Raw genomic sequence first — 19,038 nt, forward strand, 5'->3', positions numbered from 1 at the left:
CGGTCAAATTCACTTTTATTACAATCAATAGTCTCTTAAGTTGTTCATTCACATCCTGCGTGCCGTATTACTGTCGTCTTTCTGCCCTGACCCAGTCATTTATTCAGTTCTTTACCATGGATCCGTCATCGGGCTATACCTTCCCCGACATCGACAACCATGAAACAGCAAACTTTATGACCATGTTCCAGAACACTATGCAGCCTCAATCACAGCCTCACTTCAATCTGCCCCAAGAAATGCTCTTTTGGGATCACGCCCCATTAACCAACAACGGGCTCACAGGCCGTATGATGCCTGGTCCAGCGCACGGAACAATCCGCCAATCATCGACCTAACAGAGTCTACTCCAGAACCTTCTCGAAGTCCTAATGGCTCTCCCTTAGGCAGTACTTACACGAACTCGGCCTCCTACAGTCCCTCGGGGTCTTCTCACCTACTTCGTCAAGGACAGGCTCAGTCAACAATCGAAGAAAACAATCGTCCGTTTGAATCACAACGAAGCACTGCATGTTGCACCAATACCAATCGCCATCTATTGAAGTATGTCCTACCAGACCTAGTGAAATATCCTATATATGGAGACCTAACAGCCCCTCTTCAGCAGAGCACCATCCTCAAAGCGATCCTATAAATGCGAGTGGCGAGACTGCCACACTCCTGGCCAGTTTAACCGCGAGTTAGACCTTGTCCGACACATTCGAACGGTGCATATTTCGCCAGATAAGTATCGATGCTGTGATTTTGACAGGACATTTGGCCGGAAAGACCATCTGAATGGGCACCGAAGGAAACGGCATGAGTCCGTGCGTCATTCTGCGAAAGCAGAGAGCATATACTCATCTTGTTCCTGAAGGGGCGGTGAGGTTGATGTGTCTGAAAAACGATTGGAGTTTGATGGAAAGGTTTTGATGGTCTTTTTTGGGATATTTTGTCGTTTCGGGTTCATGGTTTAGGGCTCTCGTCTGTGATATACTGGCCCCATTCTATCCATAATTTCGGGTTTTAATGTTCATCTTTATAAAGTAATAATTGTCCTTCGCGATTGGTATGGTCTACCCCTAATCTAACAAAAGTCTGTCTTTGCTATATTTGAGCTTCTCTCACTGTCCCCAATGTCGTAATTTTGTCTACCAAGAAGCGGGCAATACATAAGTCTATAGTTTCTCGCCTTGCTTACCATCGACATATGCCTTCCAGACCTCTTTGATATCATTCTTATAGATCCAGTCTAGAGTGCCACTCACAAGCCCAAATCCCTGTACCCTCACCCTGATGATACTCTCAAAGTCATCCCCCTTGCGAGACTCCTGAATCTCCTTTCCCTTTTGATCAAGAAAGTCGTACCTATACCGTAATCAGTATACAAAATTATCACAAGGCTGAGAAAGCGAAACATACATCCGCTCATAATAAGGCCCCCGAATCTGCTGAAATATCTCCAATGCATCCTTTAGCACTGTCTTCGAGTTAACCGAGTACTCAATAGCTCTAGCCAGAATCCAGCCATCCTCCATTGCAAACGCCGCGCCAGACCCAAACGCCCCAGAGAGGGGATGACTCGCGTCGCCAATAAGTGCAATTTTATCCCATGCTGTGATATCCTTTAGACATGGCCCGGCCACCATCGCGAACTCGCGCCAGGATCCTTCGGGAACTACCTTCAGGAGCTCTTTTATGCGGGGATCATATTCCTGCACGCGTTAAAAAAAAAAGGTTCCGAGACATGGATATATATTCCTGGTACATACCCCAGTCCGAGCCTCAACATACTCATTCGTCACCGGTATCGCCCAGGTCGCTGTCCTATCAGGCGTCACGGGCTCATTATAAGATCTGATTGTGATCTCGCAGAGCTCTCTCTCAGACTCGTCGTCTACGTGTGAGAAATAGAGATGGCCGTTCAGGACATGCCACCATCCGTTGGATGTTGGGAAGTCCGTGAGATGGGTGATTGAAGTGACGGGGATGAGGACTCGGAATGCGGTGTTTCCTGTAGCAATGTCAACTCTCTATACAAAGACACATCTGCGGGGTTCTACCTGTAACGCGTAGATGGTGGTCTGGAAATAATGTCCGGCGTACAATCTATTAAACCTGTGTCAGTAACAATGCTAAGGTAGTCTTACATTGGATTATAGAGCGCCCACCGAACGAATTCCATCAGCCCCGATAACAAGGTCAGCGGTCGTTTCCGTCCCATCCTTGAATATTAGGCGAACTCCCTTATTTTCGCCAAGATCATGTATAGAGACAAGTTTCTTGCTGAACTGAATTATCCCCGGCGGGACCTTCTCCAGAAGCGCAGACTGCAACCGCGTCCGTCTAGCCCTAATCGACGCAAATGGGTCGTCTTCACCGTTCTCAATTACCGACGCATCAGGAGGTTGAATCACAGGTTCACCCGTTCTCCCATTCCTAATTCATTCTCAGATCATAAATCAATTCTCATCTGCGCATTCTGAAAGCAAAGCAAAGTCCACACACCTCTGCCACGAATACCCCTGCTTCGCACCCTTAACCCCATCCGCAGCCCCCAGTAACCGCAGCACATTCCACCCATTCCGACTAATAGTGATACCCGCACCGACCTCTCGTGGCTCCGGTGCTTGTTCGTACAGCTTGACAGATACATACGGAAGTTCCGATAGCGCGATGGCCGTACCAAGTCCTCCCGGGCCACTGCCTATAATGGCGACGGAGAGTTGTTTGTGCGCGGGCATTGCTGTCTTTATGTTTCAACTTTTCCGGACTGAGTAAAATATAAGCAAGCAAACATTCATGTCTCCGGGGTGGCGTGGTTATAATAAGATCATTGTGAAGCGCGCTAAATGGGTTAAACGGCTGGACACGCCATCTGGTGGATTCATGAGCAATGCGGCCGGATGTTCGTAAGCGTCAATCAGCAATTAGCAGTGTTGTATATTTGAGGTTTATTGGCTGGACCCGCGATAGTTCGGACAGTTTATGCAGGTCCTTTAAGTAGTTGGAGTATTTCCTGGACTGACTCATGACAGGGGATATCACGCAACACTAAGCCTAGAAGATGCCCGCTATTTCGAACGATTCCTAGATAGGATCAAGGTCGCGAATCTCGCGCTCTTTTGTACCTGCGTAATAATGGGCTGTTTAGTAGCGAATATAAAATCAAGCTTCTAGAAACTCGCTTCCCTACCTCTCTTCCAGTGAGGCAGACGTACAGTCGACGAGAGTGCCTGACTGGTTTCCATATTTACTAGAACGTGTATTCTCCTGAATATCCCACCGGTATGACGAATAAAGTTTTAGCTGCAAGGAGGGAATGTCTCGGATTTAAATTCCGCAGACGAGGCGTAGACCTTGGTTAAGCCACAAGCACGACACCATGCAGCTTACAACTAGTCTACAAAGATAAGAACTCTCGGTAAAACTTGTTATATAGACTCAATAACTGGAAGTGAAACTTCCAACACATGCAATGTCATTCCACCCAATCCCAATTCTGCCGATCCCCAGCATCATACCTCCTCCACTGCCTCTGCACAACATCCCACGAAGCATCAAGTCCACCACCCCTTCCACCACGCACTCTCACCCGCTCATACTCCTTCCGTACACAGTCCCTGTCAGACTCGCTGGTAACACTCAACCCACAAAAGAAAAGCGGTATCACAGCAAGACGCACCAAATCGCCCTCTTCAACCCGGGAGATATCAGCAAGGATATCCCGCACCGCGTCCTGCGGTTTCCACCCGTGCATATCCCGCGGGTAGATTGTGAAATAGGTCCAGATGAATATAGCAGAGCGGTAGGCGTTATTCAGGCGGAATTGTTCCGGCGTAGAGGTTCCCTCGGATGGATCCCAGTGCTCGAGCTCGTTCCATACTTGCACGGCCTGGGAGATGGTTTGTGCGCTGAGTGTTCGTTCTTGTCGGGCGCAGTAGTGGAGGGTATGGACGTGCTGGATTAGGTTGTATATTTTGCCTCCGCTGTGGAATGGGTCTCGGTTGGTGCGTTGGGATGGTGGTGCTGGGGAGGGATCTCCTGGGATTTGTCTGCCGGGGAGTACGTAGGTTGCGAATAGGGCATGGACGGAATCCATGATGTAGATTTATTATATACTGTTAAGCTGAATGGCTTGGAAAATGATATGGAGGTCTTTGACTTGCTTTGTCCCGGAATATATACTGTCGCTCGCTATTAACGAGTGGAACAAAGAGAACCACACACTTCCATGGATAAAATCGCGCACAAACACTAAAACCTCAAGTATCAATGGTTCAGCCACAGAAGGTATTAATAGCGTTTACGGCGGCTATTCCATTAAATGCATGTGTTCTCATGGCGAGTCTTACGTACAGCAATGATCTGGGGATACAGGGGGGCTGTGGAGAAGGGCCATAGCGTCGAAGGGTCATCATTAGCAACCAGGATCCAGATCCGATCGCTGATCAGAGGAGTACTGTTACGGTGATTTGTATTCAATCACACTGAGAGACAGTGATACAGAGCTACGTGGAAGAAAAACTAGATAGGTGTCTGTAGGCAGCTGTATAAGAAGTAGGACGGTATCTCATTCTGCTACAATAGCCAAAGGGCTATTCATAATAAAACCTTACAAGTTTCAGGCACTGGATTGAGGGATTGCATCGACAGAACTGTTGCCTGTTGGTCCCTCATGTACCTGCCCAAGACCCATCAACGAATTCAATACTGTCAATCCAGGCACCGTGCACCTCGGATATGGATCTACGGGCATGGGCCTAGGCTCAGTGATGGAGAAGACGAAGAAAACTCTGTCATACGGTCGATGGGTCCATCTCAAAATGGCCCATCTCTATATGCCGCAGTCTAGAACAGATGTCAAACCGAATGTAACCGGGCATTCTACAAAGGTAGAGAGCTAGACGAATTCCTTAATAGTGAAGGCACAACTTCTCACTAAATACTATGCACGTCTGAGAACCGAGGATAAATGCAATTTCAAGGACAAACCTCGAACCACAAAGCACAGTGGAGTCGGTTCGCAGCTCAAATTCCCCGTACCAATAGGCACAAACACCGTCCAGCTGCAACCGGATGAACATTTTCGGCGCAAAGCGCGCTTAACATAAAGTTTAGCAAGCTCAGGTAAATTAAGATCGCATGTGTACCGTTGGTTCAGGTGGGCAGTGTAGACTAAACCCTAGGGCAGCAGAGCAGCAGAGCTATGACGGAGAGCTGCCCGACCCCCCGGATCGCCCGCCGGGCCTCGCGTTGCCTTACTGTAACTGGACTAAATGGACAAGTTGGCAGGGCCGTGCGTTCGTCTCTGTATCCGGCCTGCCTGTTCTGGGTTGATTGTAACCGCCGTGCAGCTAGTTGGAGACGGCGGGTCGGCGAGCTTCCATCGGTAGGCCAGTCATGGCAGTTCTTTTTCTCAGCAATGGGACTTTCCTCAGCCCCAGCTGCCCCGCGGCTTAGTTTGGCGGGGCTTGACAGGTGGCTCGGACTGCGGTCTTATAGTTGTTGCCAGTATACCTGTTTTATTTTCACCGGCCTGTTTGCATATGGTCGCGTGCGCTACTTTCAATACGGGTCCGGGTATAATGTCTGGATTTGTATTATACGCAAGCTGACAGGCTATTGATTCAATAACTCTAAGAGACTCGGCCAATTCTCATCTCCACCAAGTGGAATCGCCGCACTCGTAACTAGATTCTGCTCCGCTTCTGATTTCTGTTTGTATTTATAACGAATTCATCACAAACTGGCAAATTAGGGAGAGCGCAGTAAAGTAGTTAGTAACATACTTACAATAAAAACGAGGGTGAGAGCGGCATTGCGAACAGTCAATCTATTCTACAGTGTCTAGCAGCTGTATAGGGCTTTTAATGCAAAAGTTCAGGTCCTCTGACAAAATCAATTCATCAACAGATATTTAGCCTTTCGACTTCTCGGATAGACACGATCTGCTGGCCAGCGCCCCATACGCCGTCTACTCGCAAGAGCCATGAAACTCGCATCCATACCAATTCCAGACCTCGGCTCTGTCTCCAGCCGCAAATAGAATCCTGTGAAATTCAAATCAGGCCGATGACCCTCGGGAAAAATCTCCGTTAGGTAGCTCCCAGACTCGGCGTATTTTCTGGCAAATATCCCGCTTCCAGAACTGGCTCGGCTACCAGAGAGGCCTTGAGCAAAGCTCAAAGTGGCTCGTGGGATAGTTGCCCCAGTATAATATCTGAAATTTCGGTGGGGAGTCTGCCAAATGGATGGGAAACTACCTTGTCGCTGATATCAGGGAACAGGAACCGTAGGCTGAGTGTACGGTATCTTGCTGCAGTTTTTTTTTTTTTTTTTTTTCTTTTTTTGCCTACTAGGATCTTGATTTCGCGTCCGAACTCCTGCGCCCGTAACGATGAACCAACCCTGTTATTGTAGAAGAAGTCCCCAGTAAATAAAGTAATTAATGGTACCTCTTCACCCTGGTCACCAATCCAGGTGCGACCAAGACCCTTTATGCCCTCGCACATAACTTATTGATCAGCGCCGTATACTCGATTCTCAATGCAGTTCCCCTAATGTATGGACTTCTCCAGCTCCTTCGGGCTGGCAATACCGGGAATCTGGAGCTGCTGCAGTTATTACCATAGGATAAAGATATAGGACGTCTATGATCTGACTGGGAATTCAGTTTCTATTATCTGCAGTTCGATCTCTCCGTGTGCATTACTGAGTATTAGCAATCTCATGTATTATTTCTTGGCAAGGTAGATGTGAAGTATATCCTCGCTATCAGGGTGCCCAGGTTCGTCGATAAAAAAGCCATGAACAACTTGACTAATTTCTCAGACAACCGTAAAGACTACAACATCCAACCATCCATCCATCTGCATCATACGACGGTCGTGGACAAGATACCAAGATCTGGGTTATATTAAATAATTTTAATTAGCTAGACAATTGGCATGCCGGATAATCGATTGGGTACTATTCAGAGCAATTTAGAGAAATGTGACAATTGATAATAGGCTGTAATTTATACAAAGCTTGCTTGGCTATATACCGTGGTTATGTACCGGTGGTGGATATAATGGTACATCGATATCCTCCGTCCATAGTTTTTATTACAGGTACACTTCGCGTCTCACAATATCTCCTGTTTCAGCTTTGAAGAATCCAAGCCCGGACAGACACCGGAGGATGGGGCGACTTGATAATCTACCGGACAATGCGGAAAGGACCCTGAGCATTAAACAGCGAAGGCATCTACACCAGTCAGTCACCATCCCTCTACAAAGATAAAGTCTATTTACTCACCTGAGGCGCATTAACAAGCACTGTATCCACGCGCAAATACCAGTTCGAATCATCCTCAACCTTCGGCAAATCCGCCGGAATAGTAACAGTCACGTTCTTCGCAGTACCAGGAATACGGTCCACGACCTTGGCCTGGGCGTCGTAGCCCAGATTGCCCATGTTGCGGGTCGGGTTGTTGTACAGCCAGACGCTGTAGTTGCCGGCGTACTGGTCGAGGCCGCTGTCGGTGCAGCGGTCGGTGTTGCGGTTGAAGGCGATTTGCACGGGGGTGCCGGCGGCCAGGGTGGCGTTCTCGGGGATGCCCTGGTAGACGTTGATGCAGGGGTAGTCGCGCTTGCCCCAGGCTGTTGGCATTTAGTTATTAGGTCTGCCGTCTGTCGTCTGTTTAGGAGGCTTGGGAGGCTTAGGGGACTTACGGAGCCACTTGTCGAAGGTGGCGGAGGCGGTGGTGGCGAGCAGGCCGGTGACGAGGGTAGTGGTGAGCTTCATTTTGGTGAGATATTATATTGATATTGATATTGAGGAACAAGAGAGATGGTGAGGACGGGGGTATTATGGTATTTATGTTCGGGTTTGGCGGAGCGGTCGAGCTGGAGATCGTCAGGACCCATCAGATAGCGCCATCTTGATTGGCCTTGTTTTAGGGCTGTCTCTATTTCGGGAATTGGTCTGCAGAACTGACATCGATGTGGAGTGTGAACATTGGGAAACAGGAAATACACCGGCGGCACAGTGGCACAGTGGCAGCATCTCGGACTGACGTTGAACACTCGTCAATTCTGTGGTCGATTCTACCAGCTCGTACACCACTCAGATTCCTAATACCTTCTACTTTTGAGAAAGAAAGATGGCTGCGAAACCCCTGACGAAAGCCAAGCAAGAGCCCAGCTCGGCCACCGTTATATTGCAGCGTGCACGCTGTGGAGTCTGCAGCTAATTGTGAGATGATTGGCCGCCACCTGTTTGAAGTAAAAGAGGTCTGTCGATCTGTGTAGAAAAATAGAAAGAAAATAGAATCAAGGGTCTCACCCTCAACGGCTGCCTGGTTGACTTGTCCTGGTGGCGGTCTATCCCTCACAAGTCACAACCTGTTAGTATGCGGGATTATTGTGAGACAGTCTGTATTGGATAGATGGAGTGTTAGCAAAGACGTCCAGTGGCGTTTTATACTATTTTATATGAAAGAGCGGTCACAGCTGAGCATCCGGATTCTATTCCCGACTATTCTCCAACCCCGAGTACTGTGCTAATAACGATCCTCACTAGGTATTCCCTGTTCTCGAAGACTGCGAAGGTAAATCTCTCCATTTCCGCCCATAATACCTGAGCATAACGACCGGGATGAGAAGCACCGCCACGATCAACGCGAATATCAACCACGCGTACTGAATGCCAACGCTTTCGCCAAGCGGAAGACTGAGACAAGTCAGTGATTGTTTCCTCGTTGAGAAAGACAAGAGACATACGCGTAAAACGATATCAAACAAGAGAAAACCTGCCGAAATATATTCAACACTGGCGAGATCTCCGCGCTGTATAGTTTATAGCACTGCATTGATTGTCAACCCTCTGGTTCAATTCCTGAGCAGGCAGGGGAAGCTTACATCAGTGGTATAAGCATAAATCGTTGTCGTCGCAATCTGCAGTCCCATATGTGCCAGCCCCATCCCAAATGCACTACCAACCCAATGAATCTCGCTACTATACTCCAAACAAACCCCTTCCAGCACAATCCCCACAGGAACCAACAACGTGCCCCAGATCGCAGTCAAACGCGCCTCTGGCAATCTCTCCCCAGAATTCCGCTGCGCATGGCGATTCGATAACCAATCCGTGACCCAGCCGGCGCATAACTCGCCGATGATCCCGCCGAGCAGGAGTGGTACACTGAGCATAAGCCCCGTCTGGAGTGTTGAGAAGCCGTAGAATTCCGTGAAGAGTTTCGCGCCTGTTAGCGCGAACAGCACGCTGCCGTAGCCGAAGCATGTCATGTATAGCAGGGCCGGGAAGAGGATTGCGACGTATTGCAGCATCTCGAATGGGCGAGTGTAGTCGCGGAGACGGGGGCGGCCGGGGTGGAAGTTGTTTCGCCTGAATACCAGGTTCTCGAGATACGTCTGTTCGCGGTGGGCGGGGGTTGTAGTTCTCTCTGTGTAGTAGAGTGTCTCTGGGAGACTGAAGATGGTAACGACGAAACTTCCGAGCTGCACGAAGCCTGGGATGAAGAAGCATGCGCGCCAGCCTAGGGTTTCGGCGACGGCGCCTCCGAGGATGGGTGCGATCTAGCAGGAAAACTTGTTACATCGATGAGAGTCAATAGAAGAAAAAAGAACGTACGCAAGCACCATTCGTCATACAGACAGTGTATATACCCATATACACTCCGCGCTGGTGTGTAAAATACAGATCACAGATTGTCGCTGCCCCCGATGGACGTGACTGATCCGGAGGCGAGACCACATATCACTCGGGTGACCATGACGCCGGCCCATGTATTGCAGTATCCAGCAGCTATATTTGTGACGGCTGCCAGCAAATTGCCTAGTAGGTAGACTGGTCTGCGTCCGTATGCATTTGCCAGGGGGAGGATACCCAGGGGCCCGATTCCGCCGAAGAGGAGGAAGAGCATGAGTTCTAAAGGGAATACTAGGTTAGTTCAGACTTGGATATGCAGGAGAATGATGCTCACCATAACTAATCTCATGGACACTCAGGCCGAAATGCTCGCTCATGACAACAAACGCTGGATTCGGCGCTGCGGCGCCTAGAGGGCCCATCAGGGCAAGGAAGCTGATCTGGACGACGACGCTCAGCTTGAGTGCCGGATGCCAGTTCTATTTTGTCAGTTCTACAAATGGGAATTGCTAGCTAGGCTAGAGGTGTAGTACCAATGGATCATCTTTGTATTCTGTCGGCTGTGGGACGAGTGGAAATCCATGGGGATCTCGAGCAGTCCGCTTATCACCAGTCTGGGCTTTTCTATGGACTGGTCCAGCTGAGGATATATTCTCATCATGAGAAGCTGCCGACTTTTCTGGATCCATAGTGTTGATATGGGCGTGAATCAGTCCAGTTCAAGATTGCCAGGATGGGGGACAGCTATAAAGCCCAAGGAATGTGGAGAGACAGACAGGCTACGCTGCATCGGCAGTTGGTATCTGGGGTGCAGTCTATCAGCCGTGTTCTGCCCCGGCATATCTCCATCGGGGGTTTAAGAATTGACTCTGTCTTGACCCCATTGGTATAGGCCCGTAAACTCCGCGGGTTTGTGGAGAACAAGCTTTGACGTGTTTACCCCCCAGACGGGACTCTGCAGGATTCCGTGACATTTCAAGTTAATGCTAGAATGGTTGGAGACGGACTTCCCCTCATGGTATGTGGGATCCGGGGAGATAAGCTATGTCCGGTGTCGAAGCAGTCTCCCGTTTCATCCGTGCATATCCTGCTTTGATAAACTGAAAGCCTCCGCAAAGGTGTATACATACCCAAGTCTTGAATGTACTAACATATGATAAGACATCAAGTTCCGAATCGCAATAATAGGAGGCGGCATCGGTGGTAGTCTATCGCGGACTACGGGATATCGGAAATATCAAGACAAATGGCTGATTCCCTCATACGGCGCCCTGTTCATGGCCCCTGGTAAACACTTCCTCACGTTCCCAATCAGTAGCAACAAGATTCTCAATGTGATTGGGTTTGTCTTGACGCCCTTTGAGAAACTTGGAGATGTACAAGACGTTATCCAGAACATGGATACAACCCCTTCGAAGTGGATTCTCTTCGACCGGAAGTCATCTCCGCAAGAGCAACAGCGGGCATATGCGTCACTTTAACTCCATATATTTTTTTTTTGTCTAGGCTCACTCTCACGGGAGACATAAAACTATGAATTACAGCGAATGATTAGAGCTTGCCCTCTATACATCGAAAAGTTCGGATCGTTGGATTGAAGTAGGGCTGACTCTATTACCTCTGGCCCGGCATAGAACATCCTTTATCGATCTACAGTGACTGAACCGTGTCCTACTTCCGCAGCCGGTACGTAAGCGCAGGCGAGCTTGGTCCAAGCGTTCGTCCCGTACTGATAGTTGGTACTTGGATCGAAATGCTACTCTGGAACCTGGATAAGCTGGAGCACCTAGTAGATGCTTCTGTACTGAGTCGTCGTACAATTTCTACCTGCACCGTAACTGCAGTTCGAAATGGCTGGTCCACCCACCAATCTCCTAGTCTATCCTTCTGGTGTGAAGAACCTTCTACCCAATATACTTCTTACAGTGCTGAGAACCGTTGTGCGCCCTCTTGGCAGGGTGGCTTGCAGGTCCACAGAGAGGGCATTTCCGCCTTTTACTTACCATATCAAATATCCAGTTTGGGGCATGAGTCGCCGCTAATGGGCGAACCACGGCTCGATACTTTGCCGCAAATCATGAAACCAACTGTAGACTACATAGATCATATATGGGTTATTGTTATCGCACTGTGTTTGCGGTGCAGACTGCAGCCATGAAGAGGTCAGTGGCAGAGGCAGTGGAGCAGCCACGTAAGATACAGATCAGCACGCTATGGGTGAACATTCGGTGTCGAATTTGGGGGCCCAGTAATTAATGGGCAATGAGGGTATGCGGCTATGGCGATGAGCGATGTCGATCGCCGCCCACGCCCTGCCTTGGCCCATACTCCGCCCCTATTCCGTTCATCTTGGCCCAGTCGGAGCCTGCCTTGCCTTCCAATAAATGGCCAGGTGCTGTTGAGTTGAATACTTATACCGCCTGGTTTGGACTGTCCCTTTGATTACTTCACTTATCAACGCTATTAAGGGCTACGTAGTAAAACATCCTGTTGAATGGACAAGACGTGACCGAGAAGGGCTGCCATGGCAAGGCGAAGATAGCGTCCACTGTCCCTAGTAATGAACATGGCCTCCAGTTCAAGCCGGTGTTTGGCAGCTTGAGAAGCTCCAGCACCAACTCTACCAGTACCGGCAGGCTTTGAAGGCAAAGCTGCACAGCCCTGTCGGCAATGTCCAACCCCTCTGTCAATCAACAGTCCGGTCTCTTGGCAGCAGTTGGCGGAGCCAATGAAGATCGTGGCGGGCGAGAGCAGTCAACTAAACTGGGGCCAGGGCGAATCTCGGGACCTTGCTCGTTGATTGTAATTATATAATTACGTTCGCAGTCTCCCTGTTTTAAAGGATCTTGATACTTCTCGACCCCTTTCGCTTCCGGCCTATACAGCGACAATGTCGCGAACGATTACATCCGAGGTGGTGCTTACCAAGCCCCCAGACGTGCCAGGCTATAATGGATACTACTCCGTGGGCGAGAATGACTGTGAGTTCGTTGTTTTCTATTCTTTTCTGATTGCCGGCGCAGTGTTGTGGCTGTATGCTAAGACGCGCAAATGCAATTCGAACAGTCAGCACCATAACCTGCAACAACGATTATACATTCCTCACCGGTGTCTCGGGAGACAATACGTATGGCCAGTGCTGCAGTGATAAAGGTTCCTGCGACCACCCAACTGCGTGCAGTGATAATGTGCTGCTTTACGCGGATAAAACACCGACAACCTGGTGGGTATATACCCCAACCCTGCGGCCCAGCTCCCGTTAGCTAATTGAGACGGATAAAGCTCTGAAGCCTGCGTCATGGTAACCCTTCACGAAAGCCTTTCCGAAGGCCAGATCTTGGGCTGGGAAGCGACATTACCCATGTGCACGGCATCTACACATCCGACGGACCATTTCTGGGTTGCTACTTCGACCACCACATTCACGGGTATTGTCCCCTTTCCCGCCCTTCACATAAGAGGGTAATGTTGTAGCTGATGGATAACTTGTACAGGAGATGACATTACCTCCTCAACGCTTACACCAGAACCTCAACCTACAGCGCCATCAGCTGCGCCGGGTCCGACCTCGACATCACCAACCGACACCCCAGCGAGCACATCTACAGAAACGCCTGACTCTGACGGCGGCGGGTCTGGAACGAATGTCGGCGCCATTGTCGGAGGAGTGGTTGGCGGCTTTGCAGGCCTGTCTTTGATTTTATTAGCGGCGTGGTATATCCTACACCGTCGGAAACATAAGAACATCGAGATGAGGGAGCTTGGAGAGGGATATACTGCGCCGGCGGGGACGGTCAGGTAAACTGCTTGAATTTGTGAAGTCGGCGTCTGGGATTATGATTATATTCTTGTTAATATACCCTATACGCAGTGTTTGCTAGAGATACCACCTTTACTAATGTATTCTGACAATCAGTCTAACCTTTTCCAACTCCATGAATTACGCTTCACGTCGAAAGAAGAGCGAGGAGTTAAGGGAAATTGGGCCGACCTTTTCGTCTGGACGTCTAACTACATAATCGGCAACGTACACCTGTACTGGAGCGTGATACTCTTTTAATATTTGATTTTATGATACCCATCTCAGCAATAGACCTACGATCTAACCAGCATAACACCAACTGCCGATTAGTATTTCGGACACTTGATATCTTCCTAGATCGAATACTGCATAAACCGATCCAACTCCGGCGCCCAGTTCCTCTGCGGATCATCCATCGCCAGGCCAATCCCATGCGCTCCGTCAGGGATAACCAGAGTCTGAAACGGCCTCTCCTTCTTCGCCAGAGCACCAATAAACCGCAGCGTATTCTCCACAGGAACAGTGGCATCATCCGCCGAATGATAAACAAAGATCGGCGGCGTCTCCTCCGTAACCCTATTCTCGGCAGACATGCGCTCCACCAATCCGCGCGGCGGATTCTCACCCAGAAGATTCGTCCGCGACCCATTATGCGTGATTTCCAAATCCATCGATATAACGGGGTAAGCAAGGATTCCGAAATCAAGACCACTCTCCGGGTTCGTCACCGTTATGGCTGCGAGATGTCCGCCGGCTGAGTACCCCCAGATACCGAGTTTGGTTACTTTGACTTCTTTCTGGGTCCGGATGTACCGGGCTGCAGCTAGGGCTTCTTCTAGGGGGACGGGGTAGAGCGGTGTTGGGGCGATGTCGGCGACGGTGTAGTTAAGCACCCAGGCGTCGTAGCCCCGGGAGTTGAGGTAGGTGGTTGAGTTGCTGGCTTCTTGCGGGGAGACGTGTGAGTAGCCGCCGCCGGGGATGACGAGGACGGCGATTCCGAGGCCGTTGTTTTCTGGGGCGGGGTGGTAGGTAAGTTTTTTGTCGAGGCTAAAGGAGTTAGGGTTGTGCAGCTAGTATAGAGAGGGAGAGCAACCTAGAGCTGCCATGGGGCCGGGCAGCCACCATGGTAAGAAGCGAGCAAATGGCTGTGAAAATCCTCATCTTGGTGTAGATTAACAGACAAGCTTTTTGGGAACAGAAATTAGAGTAAGCACCGTATATAAGTTCCTCCCCGCGGGGAAATTATTGCATCCTGTGGAGATCTCGGTTGAATTCAGGCTGAATCTTGCACTACGGAGAATCTGGCCTAAATTCCGTCCATACAGCGGGTTTACTGGCTGGGGATGGGAATTGGAGACTGACTTACATTATCCATGCCGTATTCAATACTCCTCTTTTGGTAATCTATTTATGTCCTGTAACGCAAGTCTATTCGCACTCTAAACTATTCTCCACCTACTCTACACCCCCATAAACCGTCTCTAATCTCTCAGTCAATCTACCTCTTCTCCAACCCACACTTGGCCAAACACTCCTCCACCTTAATAGCCATATCCACCGGAATGGCACTCCTCACCCTCTCAATATCCTCCCCGGCAATACTCCCCCCAAACGTCCTCTCCACAACATCATCCGGCAGCGCAAACATCTGCCCCGCAACCAAACTCGCCGCAAACTCCTCGCTATTAAACGCGGCCGTGAAATTCGCCGGCTCGCAGTCCGGGTTGATCTGCGAGTGGAACGAGCCCGCCGGGTAGACCGTTACCATTCCAGAGTACAGCTCCGTGCTTATCACTCGTTGTTCCTTCTTGGAGTCGAGTACGCCGCCTTGAGGGACCATTTCGGAGAGGATGTGACCTGAAGAGAGGGAGAAGAGTTCTGTTGCGCGTGGGTGGAGGTGGAGGAAGGCCATGCTGCATGCTGTTATCATTAGTATACCTATATATATATACACATGGATATAGATATATGTATATCTTTCTATGTTTATGTGTAAAGGACATACCAGGTAACTGCCCGATACTAAACGAAGCCCCGACACCAACAAGCGCAGGCCAGTTCTGGCTGCTGGCAACGGGGACTTCGCTTTTGGAGAAGTCAAAGACGAAGTCGTTGTCGTCGGGGAGCAGCTCGTAGCGTTCTATAGCACTGGCCTGTCGTTAGTCCCTTTTGCCTTTATGGGTATATGAGAAACTGGACTTACGTGTCTGCCAGTCGCAGTTTCGCTGTCAGGCTGAGATCGGATGCGCTGGTGGGTGCTGCACTGGCAGGGATGGCGAGGGCCAGTGTCGTCGCGACGAGGACTTCTAGGGCAGAATTGAAACGCATATTAATGATCTGGGATAGTGGTGTTTGTTGTGGAGATAACAGTGATGCTGTATTATGATTTTATATGGGAAGGACGAAGTTTATATATTTCGAGTCTAACAGACAAATGGCTCCAAATCATTGCGCATAGAAATTACACGGTATACTTGCATGATATACGCATACGGCAGCACAGCCACGCAGGGTCCATCTAGAGTCTGTCTTTGAAATTGTCCTATGGATGCTGTCGTATTCGTTGGCGTATAAGGCACTGCGGAGCGTATTAGCTAATACGTTGGTTGAGGGGCTTTGCTGTATTAACAGGGGCAGTCACCGACCATGGGAAAAGGGTTCACTAATAGTAAATTACATGCTGTTAAAGCCAGATTAACTAATATCTTAACATATTACAGTAATCCAAGGAAGATGTGCTGATGAAATTCACAGCATCTCTCCCGGCTGTATTGTATAGATGCACCTCTTGGCACGATCCAATTTGCCGTGGTGAATAAAAGTGAATCAAGTTGTGAATACCAGCGTCTCGGCGACATACTATTCGCCGCTTAATATTAAGGTGGCAGCATGGCCGAGTGGTCTAAGGCGATAGACTTGAATCCGTAATGGTGAAGTAATCTATTCTCTTCGGAGGCGTGTGTTCGAACCACACTGCTGTCGTTCATTTTTGGGTTTAGTTCAGTTTGGTTGTCTTACCCAAATTCACCCTGATTTCACCCTTCTTTTTTGGGTCATCTTTTTATGCAATGGGCTGGTGAATTGCATGCTTCACTTTGAAATTCCCCCCTGGCCATCTTTCTCTGATATCAGTATATAAATTGGCCCAACTTTCCTCTCAACCCTCCATACCATCCTGGCAACCTGGCTCTGCGACTACCCTGGCTCAGGCCAGGCCGGACCAGGCCAGGCCATGGTCGCAACAGCCGGGTTGAGACCAAGCAACGGGGCTCCTCTTTGCGAGTCACCGCCAACTGCAGCAGGCGTTCGAACTGTCGATTATCTCTGTTCCTGTAAGTCATCGCCAATGCCAAGAACCACAGCATTCTAGGACTCTGCCATGTCGCTGACACTGATGGCCCCGGAATAGACAACGAGAAAGGGAAGGCTCCTGAGTCTAGGTACTCTCCCTCTGCTCTGGAACCAATACTGAAGCTTTGGTCTTGGTTGGCCGATCAAGGCTTCAAGAAGGATGGCGACCTTCTACGGTTAGCACAGCTACGGCATCCTAGTTCTCAACTTATCCCTTCCACAACGAAAGAGAACAGGACTTGGTCGTCGCAAAGTCACAGCCTCAGAAACATCCGGCAGATTTGATTCAACGAACTTTCTTGATATAATCAAGTCTGCGGTCAATACTTGCCCAGGGAATCCGACGACGAATCATCGACCCTACAGGCCATTGATGATCTCGAGCATCGTCTTGACAACGAAGAAGAACCAGACACGTTCTCCACTGGTACGGATCTGGACAATATTCTGACCAAACGAGAGTCGACAATCCCTTTGTCTTTTATCGTCCTTCCGCGCGCGACTTGGTTTGATGGTGGCAACAAATACCGAGAAGCAGTTACGATTCGGCACTGCACAATTTCCTTCACAATGATTGGAGCACCAGCCGACGGGTTCTTCTGGGTGAAGGTCGAGTTGTCACCTGTAGGGCAAAGGCATCCTCAGGCATGAGCGACACAGGTGCAAGACCAGGATCCTGGCGCCCGTCGAGCATTTCGGGTCTACCTGACGACACTGAAACCTGGTCAACCATCCTTCGAGTAGTACCTGGAAGGCATGCTGTCAAGCGAACAGCCACGTGATGCATTCGAAGGCGACGCCTTTTCCACAATCTGTGAAAAGCCTCGACGATACATCTACATCGACGAGAGGAATAAGGGGTTAATAGAGAAGTGCCCAAACTTGAGTCCGCGGTGCCTACACGGTGACAATATGGGAATTACCCCCGCGCAAGGCCGACTGAGAGGGAAAGAAGCAGAAGCGAAGGCGCAACGATGCAGATACCAATGAACAGAAACGGCTCAGAGGCTGACCAAAGGGCGCTTTCTACTTGGTGTCTCGAATTGAAGGCGATATTTGAAATCAGCCAGGGGATAGATCAAAAGAAAAGTATGTTAATCTCCTTCGGGAAGAATGGCGAACTCAGTCCCTACATGGAAATTCTCTCCATTTAGCCTTATCGTATATCGAAATCTAGTATAGACCAATATAACCAACCAAAATCAAAGAGCAGAACCCCCCGACTGAGTCAACACCTCCTTCAAAAGCTGCAACGAACCCCTCGCAAACGCAACCATATTCTCCGCCCGATTACTACTCCCGGTTTCGATCTCGCGCGTGGAGCATCCATGCGCACCGGATACAGCAATAGCCACGTAGCCGCTGCAAAATCAGCACAAAACAAGTAATAGATAGAGTGAGCAGATAGTAAACATACGGAGTGCGATTCCGCGTCGACCCGCCCGTCGGCCCAGCGGTGCCGCTCTCGCTGACCGCGTACGTCGAGAAGAGCGTCTGCCGGGTATGCTCGGCCATCTGGCTGACGATTGCGGTGGTGGGCCCTTTATAGTTCTCGATACTTGCCTGTGTCCAGCCTGCGAATGCGAGGCGGGACTCGAGAGTGTAGACCTGATGGTCTTGGTCTTAGTATACAAAGTATTTGAATATAAACGGTAGCTTGGGTGGTAATGCGTACTGTCAGTCCGCCTTTATATATAGCCGACGCTCCTGGGACGGAGAGTAGACAGGCTGAGATGAGACCGCCTGCTGCCTGTTGGATTGGAATCAGGATGCTGGATTGGTTGGGAATAGGGAATAGTAGGGCAGGCATACCGTTTCTGCTACGGAGACTGTTTCGTTTCGGGCTTTGAGGAGGTCGACGACTTCCTGGGCCAGAGGGGCGAGACTGGGCGGAGGGAATTCAGCCATTTATTTGAAAGATACAAGTAGCTATTATTGTGTATATGGCAAGATAGTCAAGTAGACTGAGGTGATGTTGGATGCTGGCGGGGTAACTGTTGACTAATCTTGAACAGCATAACGTAATTCCCGGTCGGTTCGTGCATCCCGGTCGGTTCGTGCAACTCCAAAAAATCAAACGCGTCAACCACCCACCAACTTCAACTACCCACCATGCCACGAAAAGCGCGTAAAACGAAGCAAGAATTGATTGAGCAAGAGGGCAGACTTCAATGCGCCTTAAATGATTTAAAAAACCAAAAAATTTCAAATCCTCGCCAAGCTGCTTTGATTTATAATCTACCTCCTCA

The 19,038-nt window shown here is 49.5% G+C and overlaps 10 protein-coding genes and 1 non-coding gene across 11 annotated transcripts; 4 read left to right on the top strand and 7 right to left on the bottom strand.

Moving 5' to 3' along the window:
* Window positions 1-1,037: 1,037 nt before the first annotated feature.
* On the bottom strand, window positions 1,038-2,723 carry ASPSYDRAFT_68504 (FAD-dependent oxidoreductase; the record flags this gene model as incomplete). The annotated part of the gene is made up of 6 exons (XM_040850438.1): window positions 1,038-1,347; window positions 1,402-1,694; window positions 1,752-1,993; window positions 2,043-2,088; window positions 2,151-2,418; window positions 2,488-2,723. The coding sequence occupies 6 exons, from the start codon at window positions 2,721-2,723 to the stop codon at window positions 1,158-1,160; spliced, it is 1,275 nt and encodes a 424-aa protein (XP_040702494.1). The 3' UTR covers window positions 1,038-1,157.
* Window positions 2,724-3,271: 548 nt separating this feature from the next.
* ASPSYDRAFT_45085 (uncharacterized protein) lies at window positions 3,272-4,095 on the bottom strand. The gene has a single exon (XM_040846967.1). It carries the CDS (start codon window positions 4,079-4,081, stop codon window positions 3,461-3,463), a length of 621 nt encoding a protein of 206 aa, XP_040702495.1. The 5' UTR covers window positions 4,082-4,095; the 3' UTR covers window positions 3,272-3,460.
* A 2,837-nt stretch (window positions 4,096-6,932) lies between these two features.
* Window positions 6,933-7,786, bottom strand: ASPSYDRAFT_45086 (uncharacterized protein). The gene is made up of 3 exons (XM_040846968.1): window positions 7,698-7,786; window positions 7,282-7,625; window positions 6,933-7,230 (listed from the first exon to the last, which is right to left on the bottom strand). The coding sequence occupies exons 1-3, from the start codon at window positions 7,768-7,770 to the stop codon at window positions 7,183-7,185; spliced, it is 465 nt and encodes a 154-aa protein (XP_040702496.1). The 5' UTR covers window positions 7,771-7,786; the 3' UTR covers window positions 6,933-7,182.
* A 628-nt stretch (window positions 7,787-8,414) lies between these two features.
* On the bottom strand, window positions 8,415-10,325 carry ASPSYDRAFT_78686 (uncharacterized protein; the record flags this gene model as incomplete). The annotated part of the gene is made up of 7 exons (XM_040850965.1): window positions 8,415-8,697; window positions 8,748-8,830; window positions 8,886-9,563; window positions 9,619-9,701; window positions 9,739-9,915; window positions 9,971-10,115; window positions 10,170-10,325. 7 exons carry the CDS (start codon window positions 10,323-10,325, stop codon window positions 8,544-8,546), a joined length of 1,476 nt encoding a protein of 491 aa, XP_040702497.1. The 3' UTR covers window positions 8,415-8,543.
* Window positions 10,326-10,680: 355 nt separating this feature from the next.
* ASPSYDRAFT_89428 (uncharacterized protein) lies at window positions 10,681-11,117 on the top strand (the record flags this gene model as incomplete). The annotated part of the gene is made up of 2 exons (XM_040852167.1): window positions 10,681-10,714; window positions 10,798-11,117. 2 exons carry the CDS (start codon window positions 10,681-10,683, stop codon window positions 11,115-11,117), a joined length of 354 nt encoding a protein of 117 aa, XP_040702498.1.
* A 1,401-nt stretch (window positions 11,118-12,518) lies between these two features.
* ASPSYDRAFT_132309 (uncharacterized protein) lies at window positions 12,519-13,521 on the top strand. Its single transcript, XM_040840601.1, has 4 exons — window positions 12,519-12,617; window positions 12,703-12,859; window positions 12,919-13,064; window positions 13,131-13,521. Exons 1-4 carry the CDS (start codon window positions 12,527-12,529, stop codon window positions 13,436-13,438), a joined length of 702 nt encoding a protein of 233 aa, XP_040702499.1. The 5' UTR covers window positions 12,519-12,526; the 3' UTR covers window positions 13,439-13,521.
* A 21-nt stretch (window positions 13,522-13,542) lies between these two features.
* Window positions 13,543-14,598, bottom strand: ASPSYDRAFT_45089 (alpha/beta hydrolase). The gene is made up of 2 exons (XM_040846969.1): window positions 14,532-14,598; window positions 13,543-14,485 (listed from the first exon to the last, which is right to left on the bottom strand). The coding sequence occupies exons 1-2, from the start codon at window positions 14,561-14,563 to the stop codon at window positions 13,792-13,794; spliced, it is 726 nt and encodes a 241-aa protein (XP_040702500.1). The 5' UTR covers window positions 14,564-14,598; the 3' UTR covers window positions 13,543-13,791.
* A 266-nt stretch (window positions 14,599-14,864) lies between these two features.
* ASPSYDRAFT_45091 (uncharacterized protein) lies at window positions 14,865-15,424 on the bottom strand. Its single transcript, XM_040846970.1, has one exon. The coding sequence runs from the start codon at window positions 15,348-15,350 to the stop codon at window positions 14,937-14,939; it is 414 nt and encodes a 137-aa protein (XP_040702501.1). The 5' UTR covers window positions 15,351-15,424; the 3' UTR covers window positions 14,865-14,936.
* An 897-nt stretch (window positions 15,425-16,321) lies between these two features.
* ASPSYDRAFT_t88 lies at window positions 16,322-16,420 on the top strand. The gene has a single exon. It is a non-coding gene; the product is annotated as a tRNA-Ser (tRNA).
* ASPSYDRAFT_68510 (uncharacterized protein) lies at window positions 16,322-17,440 on the top strand (the record flags this gene model as incomplete). The annotated part of the gene is made up of 3 exons (XM_040850439.1): window positions 16,322-16,770; window positions 16,848-16,965; window positions 17,125-17,440. Exons 1-3 carry the CDS (start codon window positions 16,671-16,673, stop codon window positions 17,438-17,440), a joined length of 534 nt encoding a protein of 177 aa, XP_040702502.1. The 5' UTR covers window positions 16,322-16,670.
* A 360-nt stretch (window positions 17,441-17,800) lies between these two features.
* On the bottom strand, window positions 17,801-18,773 carry ASPSYDRAFT_132311 (CinA family protein). Its single transcript, XM_040840602.1, has 4 exons — window positions 18,602-18,773; window positions 18,465-18,539; window positions 18,207-18,397; window positions 17,801-18,151 (listed from the first exon to the last, which is right to left on the bottom strand). The coding sequence occupies exons 1-4, from the start codon at window positions 18,695-18,697 to the stop codon at window positions 17,992-17,994; spliced, it is 522 nt and encodes a 173-aa protein (XP_040702503.1). The 5' UTR covers window positions 18,698-18,773; the 3' UTR covers window positions 17,801-17,991.
* Window positions 18,774-19,038: the final 265 nt, after the last annotated feature.

This window comes from Aspergillus sydowii (genome assembly GCF_001890705.1).
Source record: "Aspergillus sydowii CBS 593.65 unplaced genomic scaffold ASPSYscaffold_5, whole genome shotgun sequence".
NCBI classification, from domain to species: Eukaryota; Fungi; Ascomycota; class Eurotiomycetes; order Eurotiales; family Aspergillaceae; genus Aspergillus; species Aspergillus sydowii.